We start from the raw sequence: 20,396 nt of genomic DNA on the forward strand, positions 1-20,396 counted from the left end.
ATTAATAAGGGTAGTCTAATTCTTTCTTGTTTTTCAATTTTTGCTTTAAAATGTGTCAGAACTAGTTATAGATAGATTTTTCCAGCTATTTTTTTTTTAGTTCAATCTTTTTAAAGTGATGGTATGTAATTTTGCTTTCCTCTTGTTCCCTAGCCACCCCCCTTTGAATGTGTTGGAACAGGCTACTATTAAACAGTGTGTGGTGGGACCGAATCATGCTGCCTTTCTTCTTGAGGTAAATTATTTGCTCTAAGGTAGAAAAATAAAAAATAGTTACGATGCAGTTGTGCGTTACTTCTTTTATAACCGTGGAGGAGAACAGTTACTTCCAAGGGTTACCTTGCTTACCTCCTAGTACTCTTCCTATTGTGAATTCTCTGGCTCAGGGAAAACTTCGTTGATTGCCTAGAGTCTGACACTGGACAGTAGCAAAGCCAAGAGGCTAAGTTACCTGTCTTTTCTCTGAGTTCTCACAGAGCAAGATGACAATGTGGGTATGTCCTCTTCCCTCAGCTCTGCTGTGAGTACTTTCTGCAAGGGACCTTTTTGGTTGTCTTTAAATTGACAGTGAAGGGTTCAGAATCTGTTGAATAAAATCATGTTTTAATATCCGTGTTTGCTTTGGGAATGTGATCATCTATTTCTTCATCTATTTCTTTTGATTTTAGGATGGTAGAGTTTGTAGGATCGGTTTTTCGGTACAGCCAGACAGATTGGAATTGGGTAAACCTGATAATAATGATGGGTAAGACATCCTTTTTTGGTTAACACAGCATGTATTTTGCTCTTAGAATGTATTATATTTAACCAAGAATGTGTTATATCTAAGATTATTTGCTTTGGTAGCTTATAATGAAAAACATTTGCAGAAAATTAAGATTAAAATAGAGTGAAATGTAATTTTATTTCAGACTTTAAAGAAAAGATTTTATTTGAAAGGCAAAATTACAGTGAAAGAGACACAGAGAGATTGAGGGAGAAAGATCTTCCATCCATGGATTCATTCCTCAGATAGCCACAATAGCCAGGATGGGACCATCCCAAAGCCCGGGGCTTCCTCCTGGTCTACCACAGGGACCTTGCACCCACGTGGGAGACCTGGGGAAAGTTCCTGCCTCCTGGTTTTGGATCGGTGCTGCACTGGCCATTACAGTCACTTAGGGAGTGAATCATTGGATGGAAGATCTTCCTCTCTGTCTCTCCTCCTCTCTGTATATCTGACTTTGCAATAAAAATAAATAAATCTTTAAAAAAGAAAAAAATTTTTGTCACTGGCAGCTGACCTTCTGATGCTAACATCTTGTGTCAAAAGTCCCAGCTGCTTTATTTCTAATCTAGCCGCCTGCTAATATACCAAAAAGTGGTAGATGGTGGTCCAAATTCTTTGGGCCCCTGTCACCCATGTGGGAGACCTGGGTCGACCTCCTGGCTCCTGATCTAGTCCTTTTATGGTATTTGGGAAGTGAACTGATGGGTCAAAGATCTGTTTTTCCAACATTTAGTGTTTCTAAGAATCCCTCCCCCTAAAAAAAGACAGAAACAAAGCCCAAACTCAATATCATAATCGGAATCAGTGTGTGACTAAATGGACTGATTGAATTAAAAACTGATGCCTACTTTAAAAAAAGTTGAGTCTTTTTGATCTTTAAAACTTATGTAAAAATGAATGCTCAGAAGTGACTGACAAATTTCAGATGGCTCTTTTTTTTAAGGGAAATGTGATTAATTTTTAAAAAGGTAAAGAAAAAAATGGTACTGTTTTTAACACTTATTTGCAGCTGAAGTGTGAAAATGCTTTGCCCCAGGAAGGAACGCTGGCTTATTGCGAGGCACAACTGTCAGGCTTGTCCCTGGATGTGAAGGATAAATGCAGTAGGGAGTAATGCAGGAGTTGCTGCGCTCGGAGTTGGTTGCTTTTGCTGTTAGATAAGCCCCCAGCTGTCCGACCTGAAGCTCCAGGTTTGTTTCGAAGCAGGCTGGTGCTGTTGGTGATGATTTCACCTCTTGTTTTTCCTCAGGTCCAAGCTGAACAGCACCTCAGGGGCAGGGAGGACTTCCAGGCCTGGGAGGACCAGCGACTCCCCGTGGTTCCTCTCAGGCTCGGAGACCCTGGGCAGGTTGGCAGGCAGCACCCTGGGGTAAGTCTCGGCCGCCGACTGCTCCGTGCTGTTGTGTGAGTGCTTGTGCTGAGACTGCTCCTCAGGTCCCCCAGGCCTTGGGCGAGGAAGTTCAAGTGCACTCTGGGCAGGGAGGTCTGGGTGCTCACCGGGAACTGCCGGGAGCACAGTCACCCTCATGGCCTCACTGCAGCTCACCCTGATGCTTGGACTTTGAGCTATGTGTGGAAGGAGCTGCTTGAGCCAGCAGCTAGCTAGGCTGGATGCCCGAGTCCTCCCTCCACTCCCTCACCTCAGCTTCCTGATGTGCACACACAGTAGGCGAAGCCACAGCTGCCTGTGGGGAAAACCTGGCTTGAGTTCCTGGTCTTAGGTTGTGGGCATTTGGTGGGTGAAGCAGCAAATAGGAACGCACATATCTCTTTATCTCTGAAAAAAGAAAAATAATGAAAATGTGTTGGGGCCAGTACCGTGGCATTGCTCATGGGTGCTGGTTTTAGTTTGAGCTGCTCCACTTCGCATCCAGTCCGTTCTCCGGTGCTGGGGAAGCAGCAGCGGCAGATTGCACAAGGCTTGGGGATCTGCCAACCATGTGTGAAGCTGGAGTGGAGTTCCAGCCACTGTTGTGGCTGTTTGGGGAGTGAACTGGCAACTGGGAGATCTCTCTTTGTCACCTGTCTCTCTGCTTTGGGTCACTCTGCTTTTTGAATAAATAAATAAACTTAAAAATATGTATATATTTATCATGTCTCTTATCTTGGCATTTATGTCATTTAATACTTTTTAAGTATTTCCATCTTTGGAAATACTTTGGTATTTTGGTCTCTTCAAACTTAACAGTGGTCTTTGGTCTCTTCAAATGTAACAGTGTTAAAAAATTGCAAGCTTTCTTTTTTTTTTTTTTTAAAGATTTATTCATTTTATCACAGCCAGATATACAGAGAGGAGGAGAGACAGAGAGGAAGATCTTCCATCCGATGATTCACTCCCCAAGTGAGCCGCAACGGGCCGGTGCGCGCCGATATCCAAAGCTGGGAACCAGGAACCTCTTCCGGGTCTTCCACGCGGGTGCAGGGTCCCAATACATTGGGCCGTCCTCAACTGCTTTCCCAGGCCACAAGCAGGAAGCTGGATGGGAAGTGGAGCTGCCGGGATTAGAACTGGCGTCCATATGGGATCCCGGGGCTTTCAAGGCGAGGACTTTAGCCGCTAGGCCACGCCGCTGGACCCAATTGCAAGCTTTCTTCAAATTTAGCAGTTGTTTCTGAGTTGATGAGGTTTGTAAACTGAGTTAACAAACCGTGTAGCTTTTAATCAAATTATTTTTACTTTTTAAGTGTTTTTATAAAATGTGTGCTTTTAAAATTAATTTGTTTGAAAGGCAGATTTAGCGGAAGAAATGAAAGAGAAGTCTCTCAGCTGGTACACTCTAACTGATCCCAGCCAGGGCTGATTGGGGCTGAGACCTGGAGCCAGGTGCTTCATCTGGGTCTGCTACAGGGCTGGCAGGGGCTCCAGTGCTTGTGCCTTCCATCCTCCACTGCTTTTCCAGAACACCAGCAGGGAACTGGGGTGGAAGTGGAGCAGCTGGGATTAGAACAGAAACACCATCATCATAGGTAGTGTCTTAACCTGCTACAACACAATGGTTGTTTCAGTGTTTGCTTCAACTAGATGCTGAACTCCCCTAATGATATAAAGGTTATATATTTTCAAGCTAAAGAGACCATATGCGGGGCCTGGCGCCGTGGCCTAGCAGCTAAAGTCCTCGCCTTGAAAGCCCCGGGATCCCATATGGGCGCCGGTTCTAATCCCGGCAGCTCCACTTCCCATCCAGCTTCCTGCTTGTGGCCTGGGAAAGCAGTCGAGGACGGCCCAAAGCTTTGGGACCCTGCACCCGTGTGGGAGACCCAGAAGGAGGTTCCTGGTTTCTGGCTTTGGATCGGCGCGCACCGGCCGATGCGGCTCACTTGGGGAGTGAATCATCGGACGGGAGATCTTCCTCTCTGTCTCTCCTCTTCTATGTATATCCGCCTTTCCAATAAAACAAATAAATCTTTAAAAAAACCATATGTGAACTCCATGCCAGATGTTTTTATTCATTTTATACTTTAATTCTCAAATGGCTAGATTTTCTGGAAATAACCTTGTTAATGAATCCAAGTAAAGGATGTTAGAGGAATATAGCTAGAAGCAATTAAATGATATCAAAATATAACCAAGGCAATAGGAGTTTTTTTGGAACATGGTGAATTAATAGATGAAAGTTGAGTTTAAGATTGGTATCTGAGGGCCCAGTGCCGTGGCCTACCGGCTAAAGTCCTCATCTTGAACGCGCCCAGATCCCATATGGGCTCCGGTTCTAAATCTGGCAGCTCCACTTCCCATCCAGCTCCCTGCTTGTGGCCTGGGAACGCAGTCGAGGATGGCCCAAAAAATGCTTTGGGACCCTGCATCCATGTGGAAGACATGGAGGAAGTTCCTGGCTCCTGTCTTCGGATCAGCGCACACCAGCCGTTGTGGCTCACTTGGGGAGTGAACCATTGGACGGAAGATCTTCCTCTTTGTCTCTCCTCGCTGTATATCTGACTTTGCAATGAAAATAAAATAAATCTTAAAAAAAATTGATATCTGAGAATGTTCTGTTTGTTTATGCACAAGAGTGTGCGTGCCACCTTCCATCTGCTGGTTCACCGCCAGAGGGCAGGAATAGCCAGGGCTGGGCCGGCTCATGCCAGGAGATTCATTCGGGTCTCCTAGTTGGTTACAGGAGACCATCCTCTGCTGCTTTTACTAGATCATTAGCAGGGAGCTTCATCAGAAGAGGAGCAACCAGGACTCAGCTGGTGGCTTTGCAGGTAGCAGTTTTACCTGCTCTGCCATGATGCCAGACCCTGTTATTTATTTATTTGCTTTTAAATCCAGATCCCTGTTTTGAAGTAATCAAGCTTCTAAAAAAGTTAAAAAATATTAGAATTTCTATTCCACTCCCCTTTCTGAAATGTTAATATCTTTTGTAGCTATATTATTCAAAGAATTGAACACTGATCATTGCATCATCTGCAGAGGTTATTCCCACTCCACCAGTGGTGCCTCTGAGCCTCTGCTTTTGGTCCAGAACCAGTGCAGGGTTGCACTTGTATTTAGTTGTCATGTTTCTTAGGTCTGCTTTAATTTGGGACAGTTCTTTACTTCTTATTTATTTTTCCCAAACCTGACATGTTTGAAAAACTGCTCTCTCTTTAGTAGAATGTTTGGGTGTCTCTGTTGATTTCTCCTGATTAAACTTACATGATGCATTTTGCTGCAGGTGGTGTTGACATTCCACATTGAGTACCAGCTGCCCTCCCTTCCAGGCCACTTTGGGAAAAGAGTGGATGATGGCCCAAGTACTTGGGCTTTTGTCATCTACTTGGGGGACCCCTAATGTGGTTCTTGGGCCCTAGTCCTACCCATTGTGGGCATTTGGATAGAGGGCAGGCAGATGGAAGACAGCTTTGTCTTCCTCTTTCTTTGTGTGTCACTCTGCTTGTTAAACAAATATTCTTTTTTTTTTTAAAGATTTTATTATTATTGGAAAGCCGGATATACAGAGAGGAGGAGAGACAGAGAGGAAGATCTTCCATCCGATGATTCACTCCCCAAGTGAGCCGCAACGGGCCGGTGCGCGCCGATCCAATGCCGGGAACCAGGAACCTCTTCTGGGTCTCCCACACAGGTGCAGGGTCCCAAAGCTTTGGGCTGTCCTCGACTGCTTTCCCAGGCCACAAGCAGGGAGCTGGATGGGAAGTGGAGCTGCCGGGATTAGAACCGGCGCCCATATGGGATCCCGGGGCTTTCAAGGCGAGGACTTTAGCTGCTAGGCCATGCTGCCGAGCCCTAAACAAATATTCTTAAAGGAAGGTGACCAGAGCAGTGATGAGCTGCCCTTTGTAGTGAGTCCAAATTAGGCTAGGAAATGACTCTCATTCCTGGAGATGAACTTACCTCTGATGACTTACTCAAGTTGATGTTCTTTATGGAAAGGTTAATGTTTTCTCTTGGGGAGCTAACTGTGTGTGTGTGTGAGATGACCTATTTCTCACTGACTTTAACATTTTTTTTAAATGTTTTCATTGGAAAGGCAGATTTACAGAGAGGAGAGACAGAGAAAGTGCTTCCATCCACTGGTTCACACCCAAATTGGCTGCAGTGATTGGAGCTGAGCCAATTCAAAGCCAGGAGTCAGGAGATTGTTCTAGGTCTCCCATGTGTGTGCAGGATCCCAAGGCTTTGGGCTGTCTTCCACTGCTTTCCCAGGTCATAAGCGGGGAGCTGGATGGGAAGCAGGGCTGACGGGATTAGAACCGGCACCCAAATGGGATCCAGGCACTTGGAAGACAAAGATTTGACTCCCCTGAGCCATCGTGCTGGGCCCAAAGCTTTATTTTCTACCTATTGATTGGAATTTTTCAGGAAAATCTTTGTCTTTCATTTGTAATTCTTGTATTCCATTTTATTATTGTATTGCATCATTTATGTTATTATAGTCTTCAATGGATATTTGTTCTCTTCTCTGGCTTATAACCCTTTATGTGAATTACTGCTCATGGTGTCCCTAGATTTATTTTGGTCATTTTCTTTTTAATTTGTTTACTTGAGTTAGAGAAAGAAAAAAGCACATTGAGTTCACTTCCCAAATGCTCACAATAGCTGTGGAGGGGCCAGCCTGAAAGCGGAAACCAGGAGCTTCATCCAGTCGTCTATGGGAGTGACTGGGCCCACACATTTGGCTGTCTGCTGTTTTCCCAGGTCATTAACTGGAAGCTGGATTGGAAGTGGAACAGCTGCAACTTGAAACTGGCTTCACAGCTGGCAGTTTAGCATGTAGTGCCATGGTACTGGTCCCAGGGTTGCAACTTAAAAAGAATCACTGGTTGCAGAAATTGTCTTTTGTGACTACTAGTAAGCCTCTGTTAATGTTATGTATTTAACACATGAATTTTCGTAGTTAAAAGGATTTTCATGTATGGAGAATCATAGGTGGTGTGAATTCTTGTAGGAAAAATGTAGGAAAAATGTTGCATAGAAGGTGAATGGGAAAAGGTGATGTGTTTTATGCTAAGAATCAACTGGACAAAGCCAGGGTTATTTTGGCAATTTTCTTCCAACTAAATTCGTTTTAGATTTGTATAGCATAGATTGCAAGATGACAGCCAGTGGTTTTGTAATGGATTAAAACAAGTGGATCTCAAAGAAAGGAATTTGAATGTTTTTGATATGCAGGTATTTTCCCCTGTGCTGTGTTATCTTGGCTGCAATTCATACATCTCTGATGGAAGCTGAACTTGTGTACCTGAAAGGTCTGTCCAGGAATAGACATGTTACTTGGATAATATTCTTGTACCTGGGCAGGTTTCCAGTATTACTTGCTTGGGGGGCAAAAATGACACACATGCTTTGGTGGAATTGTCATGTTGTTCACTTTTATCTATGTTGACCATATAATTCATTGTCCACATGTATATTTTTTTTAAAGATTGATTTATTTTTATTGGAAAATCAGATACAAAGAGGGAAGGAGAGACAAAGACCCTCCATCCACTGATTCACTTCCTAAGTGACCACAATGGCAGGAGCTGAGCCAATCTGAAGCCAGGAGCCAGGGACCTTCGTACGTGGATCGGGGCGAAGGCCTTGGGCCATCCTCAACTGCTTTCCCAGGCCACGAGCAGGGAGCTGGAAGGGGAGTGGAGCAGCTAGGATACAAACTGGCGCCCATATGGGATCCTGGCTTGTGCAATACGACGACTTCAGCCACCAGGCTACCATACTGGGCCTGGTGTATTTTTCACTAAAATAAATAGTTAAGCTCAGAAAATAGTCTTAAACTGACTGTGTGGCCCATGGAAACTGTGGTCATCTCAGTTTTCTTCTTATATGATGCTTCATTTGATTTTCTCTGTTTTCAAGTTGAAGTGCTGTATTAAAGTTTTGAAAGTTCAGGCATTCCGAAGAGTGGTTCCACCTGAACGAACCTAGTGTAGAACTTACATGAAACTAACAAGATAAATTCTGACCTGATAGTTAGTTTAATGCCTCTTTATGTGTTTCTTTCATGCTGTTACTTTCTGTTGCGTAATTGTCTTCATATGTATACCTTAAGCATGTCTATTTTATAGAATGGTGTTGCCTTTGGTAAGATGAAATCTTTTTATACTGTACCTTTAAAACTCAAGTTTTGTAGCAAAATACACAGTTTATCGTTTTAACTTCATACATTTCAGTGGTGTTAAGAATATTCAGAGTGTTTTCATCTTGTAGATGTGAAACTGTACCTCCTGGACAGAAGTCTCCCTTTCTCCCTGCCACTTAGGTCCTGGGAGCCACCATCCTAATATCTGATTCTGTGAATTTGACCACTTAAGATTCCTCATATAATTGGAATTTAGTATTTGTCTTTTCTTTGACTGGTTTATTTCAGTTACATAATATTCTCAGATGTATTCATGCTATGATATGTGAAGATATTTTCTCCTTTTGGCAGAATAATGTTCTGTTATACATTTATACATTCCTTTGAAAAAACTGAAATCTTTGATTCAGTATTGGGTTGTGCTGCTTGTACTGCTTTGCAGTGAGCAGTGCTGCTGTGCACATGGGTATGCCGGAGTGCTAGTGTTCTGGTGCAGAGGGTCTGGTGGACAGGTGTCAAGACACCTGTTCCTCATACAGCAAGAACATCCAATATGAACATGATCCTAGCTACTCCAGTTCCCATCCCTTCCAGTCCTGCACCTGGGAAAATAACAGCGGATGACTCAGCTGCTTGGTGCCTTGGCCCTCCCTTATCCCTATGGTTAGCTCGCTCTCTTCCTCCCTCTTCCTCTCCTCCCTCTCCTTAACTCTGCCTTTCAAATAAATAAATCTGTAAAACATATCTTTGGGTTCTTAGTTATGATACTTTTGTTTATGTGAAGATACTTCAGGGTGTTCATGAAAAATGGAATTAAAATGTTTGTTTTGTTGCAAAGTCCATGCCTAAAAGGAATCTTTAAACTGAAGGTCTATGGAAAATGTGTTATGAAAAAACTGCATTTCACAAAAATTTTTGAACTAAAATTTGTCTTTTAATTCTGTGTTCCATGAACACGGAAATATTCTTGGGCACCCAGAAGTACATTTGTTAAATCATGTGGTAGTTCTACTTTGAGTATTTTAAAAAACTTCTAGATTGTTTAATATAGTGCCTCTATAAATTTGAAAATCCTACTGAGAGTGAACCATGGTTCCAAATTTCTATATAGTTGCTGCTTCTCTATAGCCATCCTAAAGGATTTCAGGTTTATTTCATTGTGGGTTTTTGATGTTAAGCATTTTTTTTAAGGACTTATTTATTTTTATTGAAAAGTCAGATATACAGAGAGGAGGTGAGACAGAGAGGAAGATCTTCCGTCTGATGGTTTACTCCCCAAGTGACCGCAGTGGTCGGTGCTGCGCTGATCTGAAGCCAGGAGCAAGGAGCTTCTTCCGGGTCTCCCACGCGGGTGCAGGGTCCCAAGGCTTTAGGCCATCCTCGACTGCTTTCCCAGGCCACAAGCAGGGAGCTGGATGGAAAGCGGGGTTGCCGGGATTAGAACCGGCACCCTTATGGGATCCTGGTGCGTGCAAGGCGAGGACCTTAACCAGTACGTTATTGCACCCGACCCGAGCATCTTTTCTTATGAGACTTTTTAAAGTTAATGTAGAAATGGAATTAAGAGGAAGTTGGTATGAAAATTTAAAAGGTTTTTTCAGGATGCATGTTTTCTGTGAACTTTTGAAGGACTTCATGCTAGTTTTATTATTTGCATATCAGCTTTGGAGAATGTTTAAGTCCTTAGTTCATTTTCTGACCAGGTCAGTTGTTGGCGCTGTCTTGTCTGTACGTTTGGATATTAGCTGTTTGACATGTTGCCAGCATTTTCTTCTCTTAGATTTCCTTTTCCTTTTTTTTCACATTAACATATCAAATTTTATTTTCTTGTTTAGTTTATACGTTCTTCAGCTTTACAATGTTTCAGTGGTTAAATGAAATCTATAAAACAGAAAGGAAGTCCTTTCTTGAGACTTATTCCTTGAGCTATGGTCCCTTTCATCAGTGCCATGACTATGTCTGCTTAAGCCCCATGTGGCCGTGCTAGCAGCCAGCCGCAATCCATTCCTGTGACCAATTCCTGAGATCTTTGCCCATTTCCTTTCGAGGGTTGAGGCTGTAAGAGCTTGATGCCACTTCTGTCACACACCTTGCCATTCTTGGAGGGAGCTTCAGGCATCGCTTCAATATCAGTATTATCTGCCATTTTCTCTAAACAGCTGTGCGGGTTTTTGGGTCTCTCTGCTGTTTGTATGCCAGAAGGGGTGACTGCTGCTAAGGTTGCCTCAGATGCTGCCACTACTATTGATACAGCTGAAGCCCTAGGACCAGGCTGTGGTACTGCGCAGCCTGAATATTGGGCTCCAAGTGCTGCTAGTGAATCTAGAAGAAATAGTGGAATTTAAACAGCTGGCACGGGAGAGCAGGACTGCCGCTCTGGATTACCCCTGCGAAAGTAAGGACCAGCTCCCTTAAAATGGCAGCTGCTACTGCCCCTGTACTCAACATTCACCAACACAGAAACACTCGGGGCTTCACCGCCTTTCTTTCTGTTCTGTCCTTTCACGCATGTACATAAAACTTCTTTTAAATATTTATTTTAATTGAAATGCATAGAGGGAGGGAAAGATCTTTTATGTGCTGGTTGCTCTCTAAATGACTGCAAAGGCCAGAGCTGGTCCAGGTCGGTACCATGAGTCTGCAACTCCATCGGGGTTGCCTCAGTGTGTTGAAGGGTCTAAATGGTTGGGCCATCCTCCACTGCCTTGCTGATGCATTAGCAAAGAATTGTATTAAAAGTAGAGCAGCTGGTTCAATGCCACTGTCCCAGGTAGCAGTTTAATGTGCTGTGCCACAGTAGAAGCTCCATGCACAAAAATATTCAGATTTCATTAGTCTTATTTGTCTGTTTTTGCTTTTCTTGCCTGTGTGTGTCATGAAGTTTTTTCCTATATGTTTTCTTCTAGTTGTATAATTTTATGTCCTTGAGCCTTTTTAGTTAAATGTTTGTATATAATAAAAGATCCAATTCTGTTGTTCTGCATGTGGATCCAGCACCACTTGTTGGAGGAGCAGTCCTTTTTCTCATTGAGTGGTTTGAGCAGCTTGCGATCATTTGGCTGGATATGCAAGGGTTTGTTACTGGAGTCGGTATTGGATTCCATGTATCTGTTTGTGCCTGTGTCACCGTTCTAATTACTTTTGCTCTTTTATATGTTTGAAATTATGAAGTGCTAATATTCCAACTTTTTGTTTTTCAAAATTGTTATGGCTGTTTTGAAATATGCTTGGATGTCATGTGAGTTTTAGCATGATTTTTTTTATTTCTTAAAATAGAAAAATTGGGATTTTGATAGAGGTTATTAAATTTGAAGATTGTTTTAGGTAATTTGAACATTTTAATAATACTGTCTTCCAGTCTAATCCATGTAGATATTATTGTAGCATGTTTTCTTAATTGTGTTGTCTTTAATTTTTTTAAGTAATATTTTGTCTTTTGCTAACTTGTTCTTTTTGATAATATATAAAGGGAATTTTTTTCCAGATTTCCTCTTTGTTTTGGTTCATGTTGCGTACTTTGATGATGCCGCTTTGTCTGTCGTCTGTCCTGTGACTAGTCTCTTAACATGACATTTCTAAAAATCTGTTGCTGTTTTCATACTGCATCCCTGGAGGTGCTCAATACTGTTCTTCACCAGAACTATCTTGTGCGGTTCTGAGATAATAATTACAGCCAGCACAGAAAAATGAATTGCTAACGTATGTCAATAAGTACAGAAGGCCTTCCAAAAAGTATGACACAATTTTGCTTTTCTCATGTTACAAAGGAAGCTGATTTAGAAGATTTTAGATTGTTTAGATGTCCACTGGACCTGAGAATTGTTACTTTCAAAGCTTTCTAAGGAATAAAAAAGGAGGAGACAATCAAAACTAACTTCACTTACAATTGCCTCTTGAAAGGCTTCAGCCTTTTTAGGGAGTACTGTGGAAGCTGGGAGCAAGATACCTTTCTCTAGGTTAATCAATTAAGGAATGGTTTTCCTTTAGAGAGAAGGGTGACAGTCCCAGTTTAAAAGACTGGTGTGATTTGTGTGACTGTTTTCTTGCAGGGGTGATTGATTGGAGAAAAGTAGTTGCTTTATGGGTGGGTATCCAGTTGATTTTGAAGGGTTTTGGGGCCAGAAGATGGTGATGTCATTCATTCCTTTTGCATATTAGTTCATAGTTAAGAAAAACTCATAGTGTTTTTTAAAGTAGTAGTTTCCCTTTGACGAAAGTGGTTAATGATAATAAATGTTATTCAAGTAGTTGGAGATGAATGTTTTATTCTAACAGTTTTTGAGTTGGGAGCTCTGAATTTTGCTTTTTTTGTATCATGTAGCAGAAGAATGTTGGTAAGTCTGATGAGACCTACCATGCAAAAGTTAGATGTGTTTATATTTTAAAGTGTGCTGTTTATGTTTCTAAGAAGTGCTCTGTACTTCTGCATTTAAAAATTGAGACAATGTTGTTTTAAACCTTGAGCTGATTTCCCTTTTGTCAAAACCCAACTGTAAAGTAGGTATGTCAACTTTATCTTAGCTCAAAAGCGTGAACATGAATTCTGAAGTGATCTTGCCCAGAATGATTGTTTAAAATGCCGAATTTCTTAAATCCTTTGCTCTCTAGAAGCCGCTGGAGTTCTGGAGTGGGAGGAAGTGGTGGAGGATCCTCCGGCCGCTCCTCGGCTGGAGCTCGAGATTCCCGCCGACAGACGCGGGTCATCCGCACAGGGCGGGACCGAGGGTCCGGGCTTTTGGGCAGCCAGCCTCAGCCAGTCATCCCTGCATCCGTCATTCCTGAGGAGCTGATCTCACAGGTACGGTGCCTGCGGAATACCTACTGTCGGACAGTACTTGGGACGGGGAGGCTTGGTTGGATTGGCTGAGTCATGACTCAGACCATGAATTGGGCGATACGGATGCTCTATCTTGATCCTGGAAAGTGTTTTTTTAATTTACTTGATAGAAAATGAACATAGTATGATTCTTTGCTTTTTCATTGCAGGCCCAAGTTGTTTTGCAAGGGAAATCCAGAAGTGTCATTATTCGAGAACTTCAGCGAACAAATCTTGATGTAAATCTTGCTGTAAATAATCTGCTTAGCCGGGATGATGAGGATGGAGATGACGGGGATGATACGGCCAGTGAATCTTACTTGCCTGGAGGTTGGTGAATCCCCCTCAGTGGTGTTTCTCATTTATGGACTGCAGAAAGCACTCTAATGTGCTCTTGAGGTTCTGACTACTGTTTCTAAAGTGGTAGATACTCTCACTCTGGAATTGCTTGATTGAAATGTAAAGTTTCATTTAAGGAAAATTGAAGAAATGGTTTTACTCTATGTGCCGGTAAACACCTGGCTGTGTCAGTGAGGGACACGCTGCTGTGTTTTCATGTCCTGGTTCCTGAAAACACCTAATTTCCCAGCTGTGTTTAGAGTTTTGACTGCTATCTCTATGATGTCACAAGTAGTACAACTTGAATGGGAATGTTTTCTTACCATCACTGTTAAGTTTAATAAGTAGCCCTGGCAATAATTTGTGGTTCCTTAAGATGTATGTTAATTTTATTCCCGAAGTAGTTGTTGCTTTTTTACTATGTGTAATATCAGTCTCTGACTTCATTGTGTTACAATTTTTTGAGGTCTTCCCTCGCTCTACAAATGTATTCTCTTCGTAGCTGGGTTGTTTACATTTATGTGTTTGTTTGTAGAGGATCTTATGTCTCTTCTTGATGCTGACATTCATTCCGCCCACCCAAGTGTCATTATTGACGCAGATGCCATGTTTTCTGAAGACATTAGCTATTTTGGTTACCCTTCTTTTCGTCGTTCATCACTTTCCAGGCTAGGATCATCTCGAGGTAATTTTGTATTTATTTCTTTTGACCAGAGGCTGGCTGAATGGAAAGATAGTGGTAAATTCACTGTATTTGAATGTCTACAGTGCAGTAATAAAGTCATTACTTGTGTTTTGGGATGCTTTGGCATTAAAACTTGTTCTTAATTTTGAAGAGCCACAATAATATTTTATAAATTATGTTATTCACATTGTGGAATAGATGCATAATCAAGGCTTATGATTTATTAAGCTGTGTTTTTAATTAGGAATATGGAATCTGAGCTAAAAGTGGAATTCTAATTTATAGTGACATGCAGCATTCTGAAAACAAGTCTCATTAGTTTCATTAAAACAAAAATTGAGTTTTTTTGTTTTCTATTCTGATTAGAAGCAAATGGAATAAAACTACTAGAGTGATGTTGGCCCCATGAGCTTCTTAAAATGTTATTTTCAAAAGCTTAAAATCCTATAAAGAAGAAGTTCGCAGGGTACTATATAGTAGAAAAAAGCCATTAAAACCAGTCTTTCTGGATAGGTGTGTATATAGTTTAATTTGCCACCTTACTTTAAGTCAGTGTTTTTCACTTTCCAGAATATGAGATAGTTTTATTCAAAATCATCTGTACTTTCTGATCACTGGAAAACATGTTAAATTAAGCCTTACAGATAATGCAGAGTACTTTAAATCATAAAGTAAAAAGCAGCTTTAAAATAATGAATCTGTTAATGTTCTCAACATACTGAGTTATGTGTAAAAATTGTGAAGTGAAAGCATACTTAGCTACTTCAAATTTACCTAGTATTGCATTTTCAGATGTTCAGAATTTAACACAAGTAGCTTCCTTTTTCTTTCCTAAAATGTTTGTGTACTTGTGATTTTCAACTTGAACTATTTGAAATGGTTGATCCTTGTACTTTTCCTTTGACTTCCAAATGTGGCTGTTTCATATGTGTCACCTAAATATTGCCTCTGTGCCTTAGTATCTCAGTCATGGAAAGTTTAGTTAGATTTTTTTTTATTGAAAAATTATGTATGAACAGAGTAAAAAAAAATGGCTGTAGATAGTTTATAAGACAATTGTAGGAAAAGCATTTTGGTAGGAAAATTGTTAGATTCTTAAGGAAAATAAGCAATACCTGTTTGTGATTCGTTACAATTTTTTAAATGACACATGTATGGAAATCCTACATATAAAATTACCCTAATACAGGTCTCAGGAACAATCTTACAATTAGTGTACATTAATGGATTTTTGCTTTGATCTTTCTGCATTTCTGTTTCTGTGTATGGAGTTTTTGCCCTTAACCTTCATACTTTGTAGCAGGTACTCTTTTTGGATTGCTTCAAAAGTTCATGGGAAATGCACATTATTTTAAAATTCTTCTGTGAACTTTTTGAAGAATCCTAATGCATTTATGTATTGAAAATTGTAAAAAAAAAACATTGTAATGTCTGCACATTTTCTGAAGTATAAAGAAAAAGTCTTAATATAAACATTTCAATGAAATTCAAAAATTTTAAGCTCCATTTAAAAACTCCCAAATTCAATAAAAATAAAGCAGTTCTCTAAAAAATACAGTTTTAACATACACCGATCTACCTCTACATAGTTTTTTAAATGCTAGTTTAAAGTTTAAAGGGATTAATGTTTTGGGTGTTGCATGTCAGCCTTGTTAGATGCACATTTGCATACATTTGTGAGTAGATAAACTACTGTGAGTTGCATCCTGAAGGGTCTTTACTAGAGAGTGGCTTACTTTTATCCCACTGGTGTGACCCAATTGCATACCAGTTCTCCTTCTTCCCTTAGAGAGAGACTCTGAGCTGTTGCGTGAACGTGAGTCCGTTTTACGTTTACGTGAACGAAGGTGGCTTGATGGAGCCTCATTTGATAATGAGAGGGGCTCTACCAGCAAGGACGGAGAGCCCTGTTTGGATAAGAAGAACACACCTGTTCAAAGTCCTGTAACACTAGGAGAAGATTTGCAGTGGTGGCCAGATAAGGTATTTGGAAAAAATTCACACCCCTTCCACTTAAATGAGTTCATAACAAGTTTCTTCTTTTTCTTCCCTTAAAGTTTTGCTCTTGTTTATTCAGATTTTTAAAAAAAAAATTTTTTTTCTAAATTTTGAATTTTATGTACAAGTCTGTATAGTCTGGGATTCTCCTCCTTCTGCCTCCCACCCCCTGACTGATTTTCCCCATATTGTCACAACAGTACATTCCTTCATAAGGAGTTACAGTTCCATCAGTCTGCTGTTTATGTGTGCTGACATTGCTGGTACAGACAATGTCAGACAGTCCATCATCCCATTGTCTTCATATGTCCAACACTTTCACTGGGAGTGCATTTTTTTTGAAGTCGGGATGCATGTTGCATTGTGTCTTCACAAATGGATATGCACTCATTCAGAAAAAGAAAAAGACAGAAATACATAATAGTGATATTATTCTAAGAGAATTATAAGTAAGGCATCTTTCATTGACTTTATATGAGTCGTCTTAGTAAAATATGTTCATTAGTGGGTGTTTCCCCCTGCTTAATGCGATAAATGAGAGAAACGAATCTTAATTGTAAATAATGGATTAACATTTCTTTCAGGACTTAATTTCTGTCTTAATGACTTTACTAACTTAGATTCCTTGGTACGAGTTCATTGTGGTAACATTTGAAATGTTGGGTCGACCCGAGTTTTGGCGGGACAAGTGTGTGGTCTTTGATATAGTGTGGATATCAAGACTAGATTGGGGATTTTTGTTTGATAGTTAGCTGTCCACTAGTGACGGTGAATTCTGATAGATCTTTTGCTGTGATTCTTATGGGGAGACAAAAAGCCAACTGACCAGTGGTTGATTGGGGAGTTGGGCTCTACTTCTGAGAAATAAAAATGGTTGAATTTTAGCAAGCAGCAACCGGAATAAGTGGATTTCAGTGTTTTAATGAAAGTCCACCATCACCGTTGAGGGTGATATAGCCTGTTGATGGTATATGTGTTTCATCATTGCCTTAGGTAATTGGTAAGCTCGTTTTCAAAGATTTGTAAGACACTGTCCTTTTGATTCTTTAAAAACAGAAGTTTTTTCTTTGGAGCTAGATGGCTAAGAAATTCTTGGTAAGCAGAGATACGCTAAAAGTTGGAAGCTGGTTTTGATTTTTAAAAAAAACTGAGTATTTTTTTGTTTCTTTGGAGCTAAATGGGTAGAAATTCATGGTAAGCAGATAGAAACTAAAAGTTGAAAACTTTAAGGTTGATTACGGAGAGAGTTTGATAAGGATATCTGTTTGAATTTGAATTTGGGATAATGGAAAGAAAATATTTAAATTTCTCAAATTATGTTTCCAGAGTTATTGTGTGTCTTGATGTAGCTGATTTCCTCTGCATTCAGTTTGTGGAACGCTTGAATGCAGGAGGAACATGAACTTTAATTAGTCTCTTTGGAATCAAAAGGTTGTTGGTAGCTGCCAAACTCTGAGTTGTGTTCTACTATTTCCATTAAACTAGAAATACCCCAAGTTCTACTTTTTGCTTCAGAATGGTTTATACCTTTGAGTTTTCACTTTTTTAGGGGTTTGCTTAGATCTTGTTAGAGCTGTGCCTGTGATGTTTGCAAAAGTATTAGAGGACTCATGGATTATGTTTCATTTTATTTTTTAGAATTATTTATGAAAGGCACAGTTAAGCACGTACACACACACACACACACACACACACACACACACCCCGACATCCTCTGTCTGCTGATTCATTCTCGAAATGACTGTCTGTTCCAAAGTCAGTAGACAAGAACAGCTTGGGGGCCGGCCCTTCCATGTAGATGGGGGATCCAAGCAGCTGAATCACCTGCTGCTACTTCTCTCCAGCCATTAACAGGGAGCTGGATCAGAAGTGGAGCCTTTTGCAGGTAAACTGGTGCTCTAATGGGGTGCTGGCATCACAGGTAGCAGCTTCACCTATTATATCACAGTGGTTGCCCCTCATTTTTTTATTTTTATAAAGATTTATTTACTTATTGGTAAGTCAGATATACAGAGGGGAGGAGAGAGAGAGAGAAAGAAAGAGAAAGAAAGAAAGAAGAGAAGAGAAGAGAAGAGAAGAAAAGAGAAGAGAAGAGAAGATCTTCCGTCCATTGATTCACTCCCCAAGTGATCGCAATGACCGGGGCTGAGCTGATGATATGAAGCCTGGAGCCCGAAGCCTCTTCTGGGTCTCTCACACAGGTGCAGGGTCCCAAGGCTTTGGGCCGTCCTCGACTGCTTTCCTAGGCCACAAGCAGGAGCTGGATGGGAAGTAGAGTAGCTGGTACACACACTGGCACCCATGTGTAACCCCGGCACTTGAAGGGTGAGGATTAGCCAACTGAGTCACTACGCCAGGCCTGCCAGTGAGCTGGATCAGAAGTGAGCAGCGGGGTTTAAGCTGGTGCTCATAAAGGGTGCTGGCACTGTGGGCAGTGTCTTCAGTTACTTCACCACAATGTGGGCTCCAGTATTTTTCTTTGAAAAGTGGATTTCTGTATTCTTTACTGAGGTTTGATTTTTTAAAAAATGTTGCCAGCTGTTTAGTTTTCCAGTTAATGTTTCTCTATATCATCTTTATATTAGGCTCCTAGATGGCAGCTGAGTTTCATAGCTTCCTAAAATCTTACAGCTTAGCTTTGACCCATTTGTTGTTATAATGAGGAAACTTTATGTTTTTTCTTATGGCAAGCTTATTGCAGATTCAGCAGTGAAAACAGGAAGGCTCAAATATTTTCTTATGATATCATTTTAAATATTAGGGTCTAGTATCATTTTTGGGAAGGGATCAAAAAAATGCATTCCAGCTTAATTTTGCAAATGAATTAAATCATTGCTTAGTGATTTTAACTGGTGAAAGTCTGTATTTTTCATCATACCTCTTGTTGGGATACACAAGGAATTCTGTTAATGAGTTAGCGGATTTTTTTTATTATTATATTGACAATCTTTACATAGTTAATTATGGTAAAAAGGTTCAGGGGCTATAGGGAAGTGGGTAAGACTATTATGTCCATATTGTTTCCTTCTTGTATCTGAGGTAAAGGGGGAGAGTTAACGGATTTTAATACATACTTTCTTACCACCTATTTAGAGGATCAATGGGTTCTCTAGTAAGAATTAGTATTTTGTGGGCCACAGAAATTTTTTTAAAAAGATTTATTTGTTTTTATTGCGAAGTCATATATACAGAGAGGAGGAGAGACAGAGAGGAAGATCTTCTGTCCGATGGTTCACTCCCCAAGCGGCCGCAATGGCTGGAGCTGAGCCAATCTGAAGCCAGGAGTCAGGAGCTTCTTCTGGGTCTCCCACACAGGTGCAGGGTCCCAGTGCTTTGGGCCGTCCTCAACTGCTTTCCCAGGCCACAAGCAGGGAGCTGGATGGAAAGCAGGACTGCCAGTATTAGAACCGGCACCCATATGGGATCCCAGGTGTGCAAAGGGAGGATCTTTTTTTTTTTTTTTTTAAAGATTTATTCATTTTATTACAGTCAGATATACAGAGAGGAGGAGAGACAGAGAGGAAGATCTTCCGTCCGATGATTCACTCCCCAAGTGAGCCGCAACAGGCCGGTACGCGCCGATCCGATGTCGGGAACCAGGAACCTCTTCCAGGTCTCCCACGCGGGTGCAGGGTCCCAATGCACTGGGCCGTCCTCGACTGCTTTCCCAGGCCACAAGCAGGGAGCTGGATGGGAAGTGGAGCTGCCGGGATTAGAACCGGAGCCCATATGGGATCCCGGGGCGTTCAAGGCGAGGACTTTAGCCGCTATGCCACGCCGCCGGGCCCAAAGGGAGGATCTTAACCACTACGTTATCGCACTAGGCCCCAGAGAAACTTTTTTGGTGGTGGAACTTTGAAGCCTTTATAATTTGAACCGGAAATATTTCATGCAGTCTTTCAATAAAAATACTTCTCAGAATTATTCCTTAACTTTTTTTTTTTTTTTTTAAGATTTATTATTATTGGAAAGCCGCATATACAGAAAGGAGGAGAGACAGAGAGGAAGATCTTCCATCCGATGATTCACTCCCCAAGTGAGCCGCAACAGGCCAGTGCGTGCTGATCTGATGCCGGGAACCAGGAACCTCTTCCAGGTCTCCCACGCGGGTGCAGGGTCCCAAAGCTTTGGGCCGTCCTCGACTGCTTTCCCAGGCCACAAGCAGGGAGCTGGATGGAAAGTGGAGCTGCCGGGATTAGAACCGGCGTCCATATGGGATCCCGGGGCGTTCAAGGCGAGGACTTTAGCCGCTAGGCCATGCCGCCA

General features: G+C 41.3%; 1 protein-coding gene across 6 annotated transcripts in view; it reads left to right on the plus strand.

Annotated features, from left to right (window-relative positions):
- The window catches only part of UBR5 (ubiquitin protein ligase E3 component n-recognin 5), a 137,387-nt gene that overhangs the window by 41,908 nt on the left and 75,083 nt on the right, over nt 1-20,396 (plus strand). For 3 of the 6 annotated variants that reach the window (XM_058668563.1, XM_058668566.1, XM_058668564.1), the window contains exons 3-9: nt 154-235; nt 669-745; nt 2,019-2,138; nt 12,901-13,090; nt 13,279-13,438; nt 13,983-14,132; nt 15,904-16,115. In XM_058668563.1, the coding sequence (XP_058524546.1) occupies nt 154-235; nt 669-745; nt 2,019-2,138; nt 12,901-13,090; nt 13,279-13,438; nt 13,983-14,132; nt 15,904-16,115 (991 nt within the window). The remainder of the gene's footprint in view (nt 1-153; nt 236-668; nt 746-2,018; nt 2,139-12,900; nt 13,091-13,278; nt 13,439-13,982; nt 14,133-15,903; nt 16,116-20,396) is intronic. The other 3 variants (XM_058668565.1, XM_058668568.1, XM_058668567.1) reach the window with 2 other exon arrangements.

Source organism: Ochotona princeps, chromosome 9 (genome assembly GCF_030435755.1).
Source record: "Ochotona princeps isolate mOchPri1 chromosome 9, mOchPri1.hap1, whole genome shotgun sequence".
NCBI classification, from domain to species: Eukaryota; Metazoa; Chordata; class Mammalia; order Lagomorpha; family Ochotonidae; genus Ochotona; species Ochotona princeps.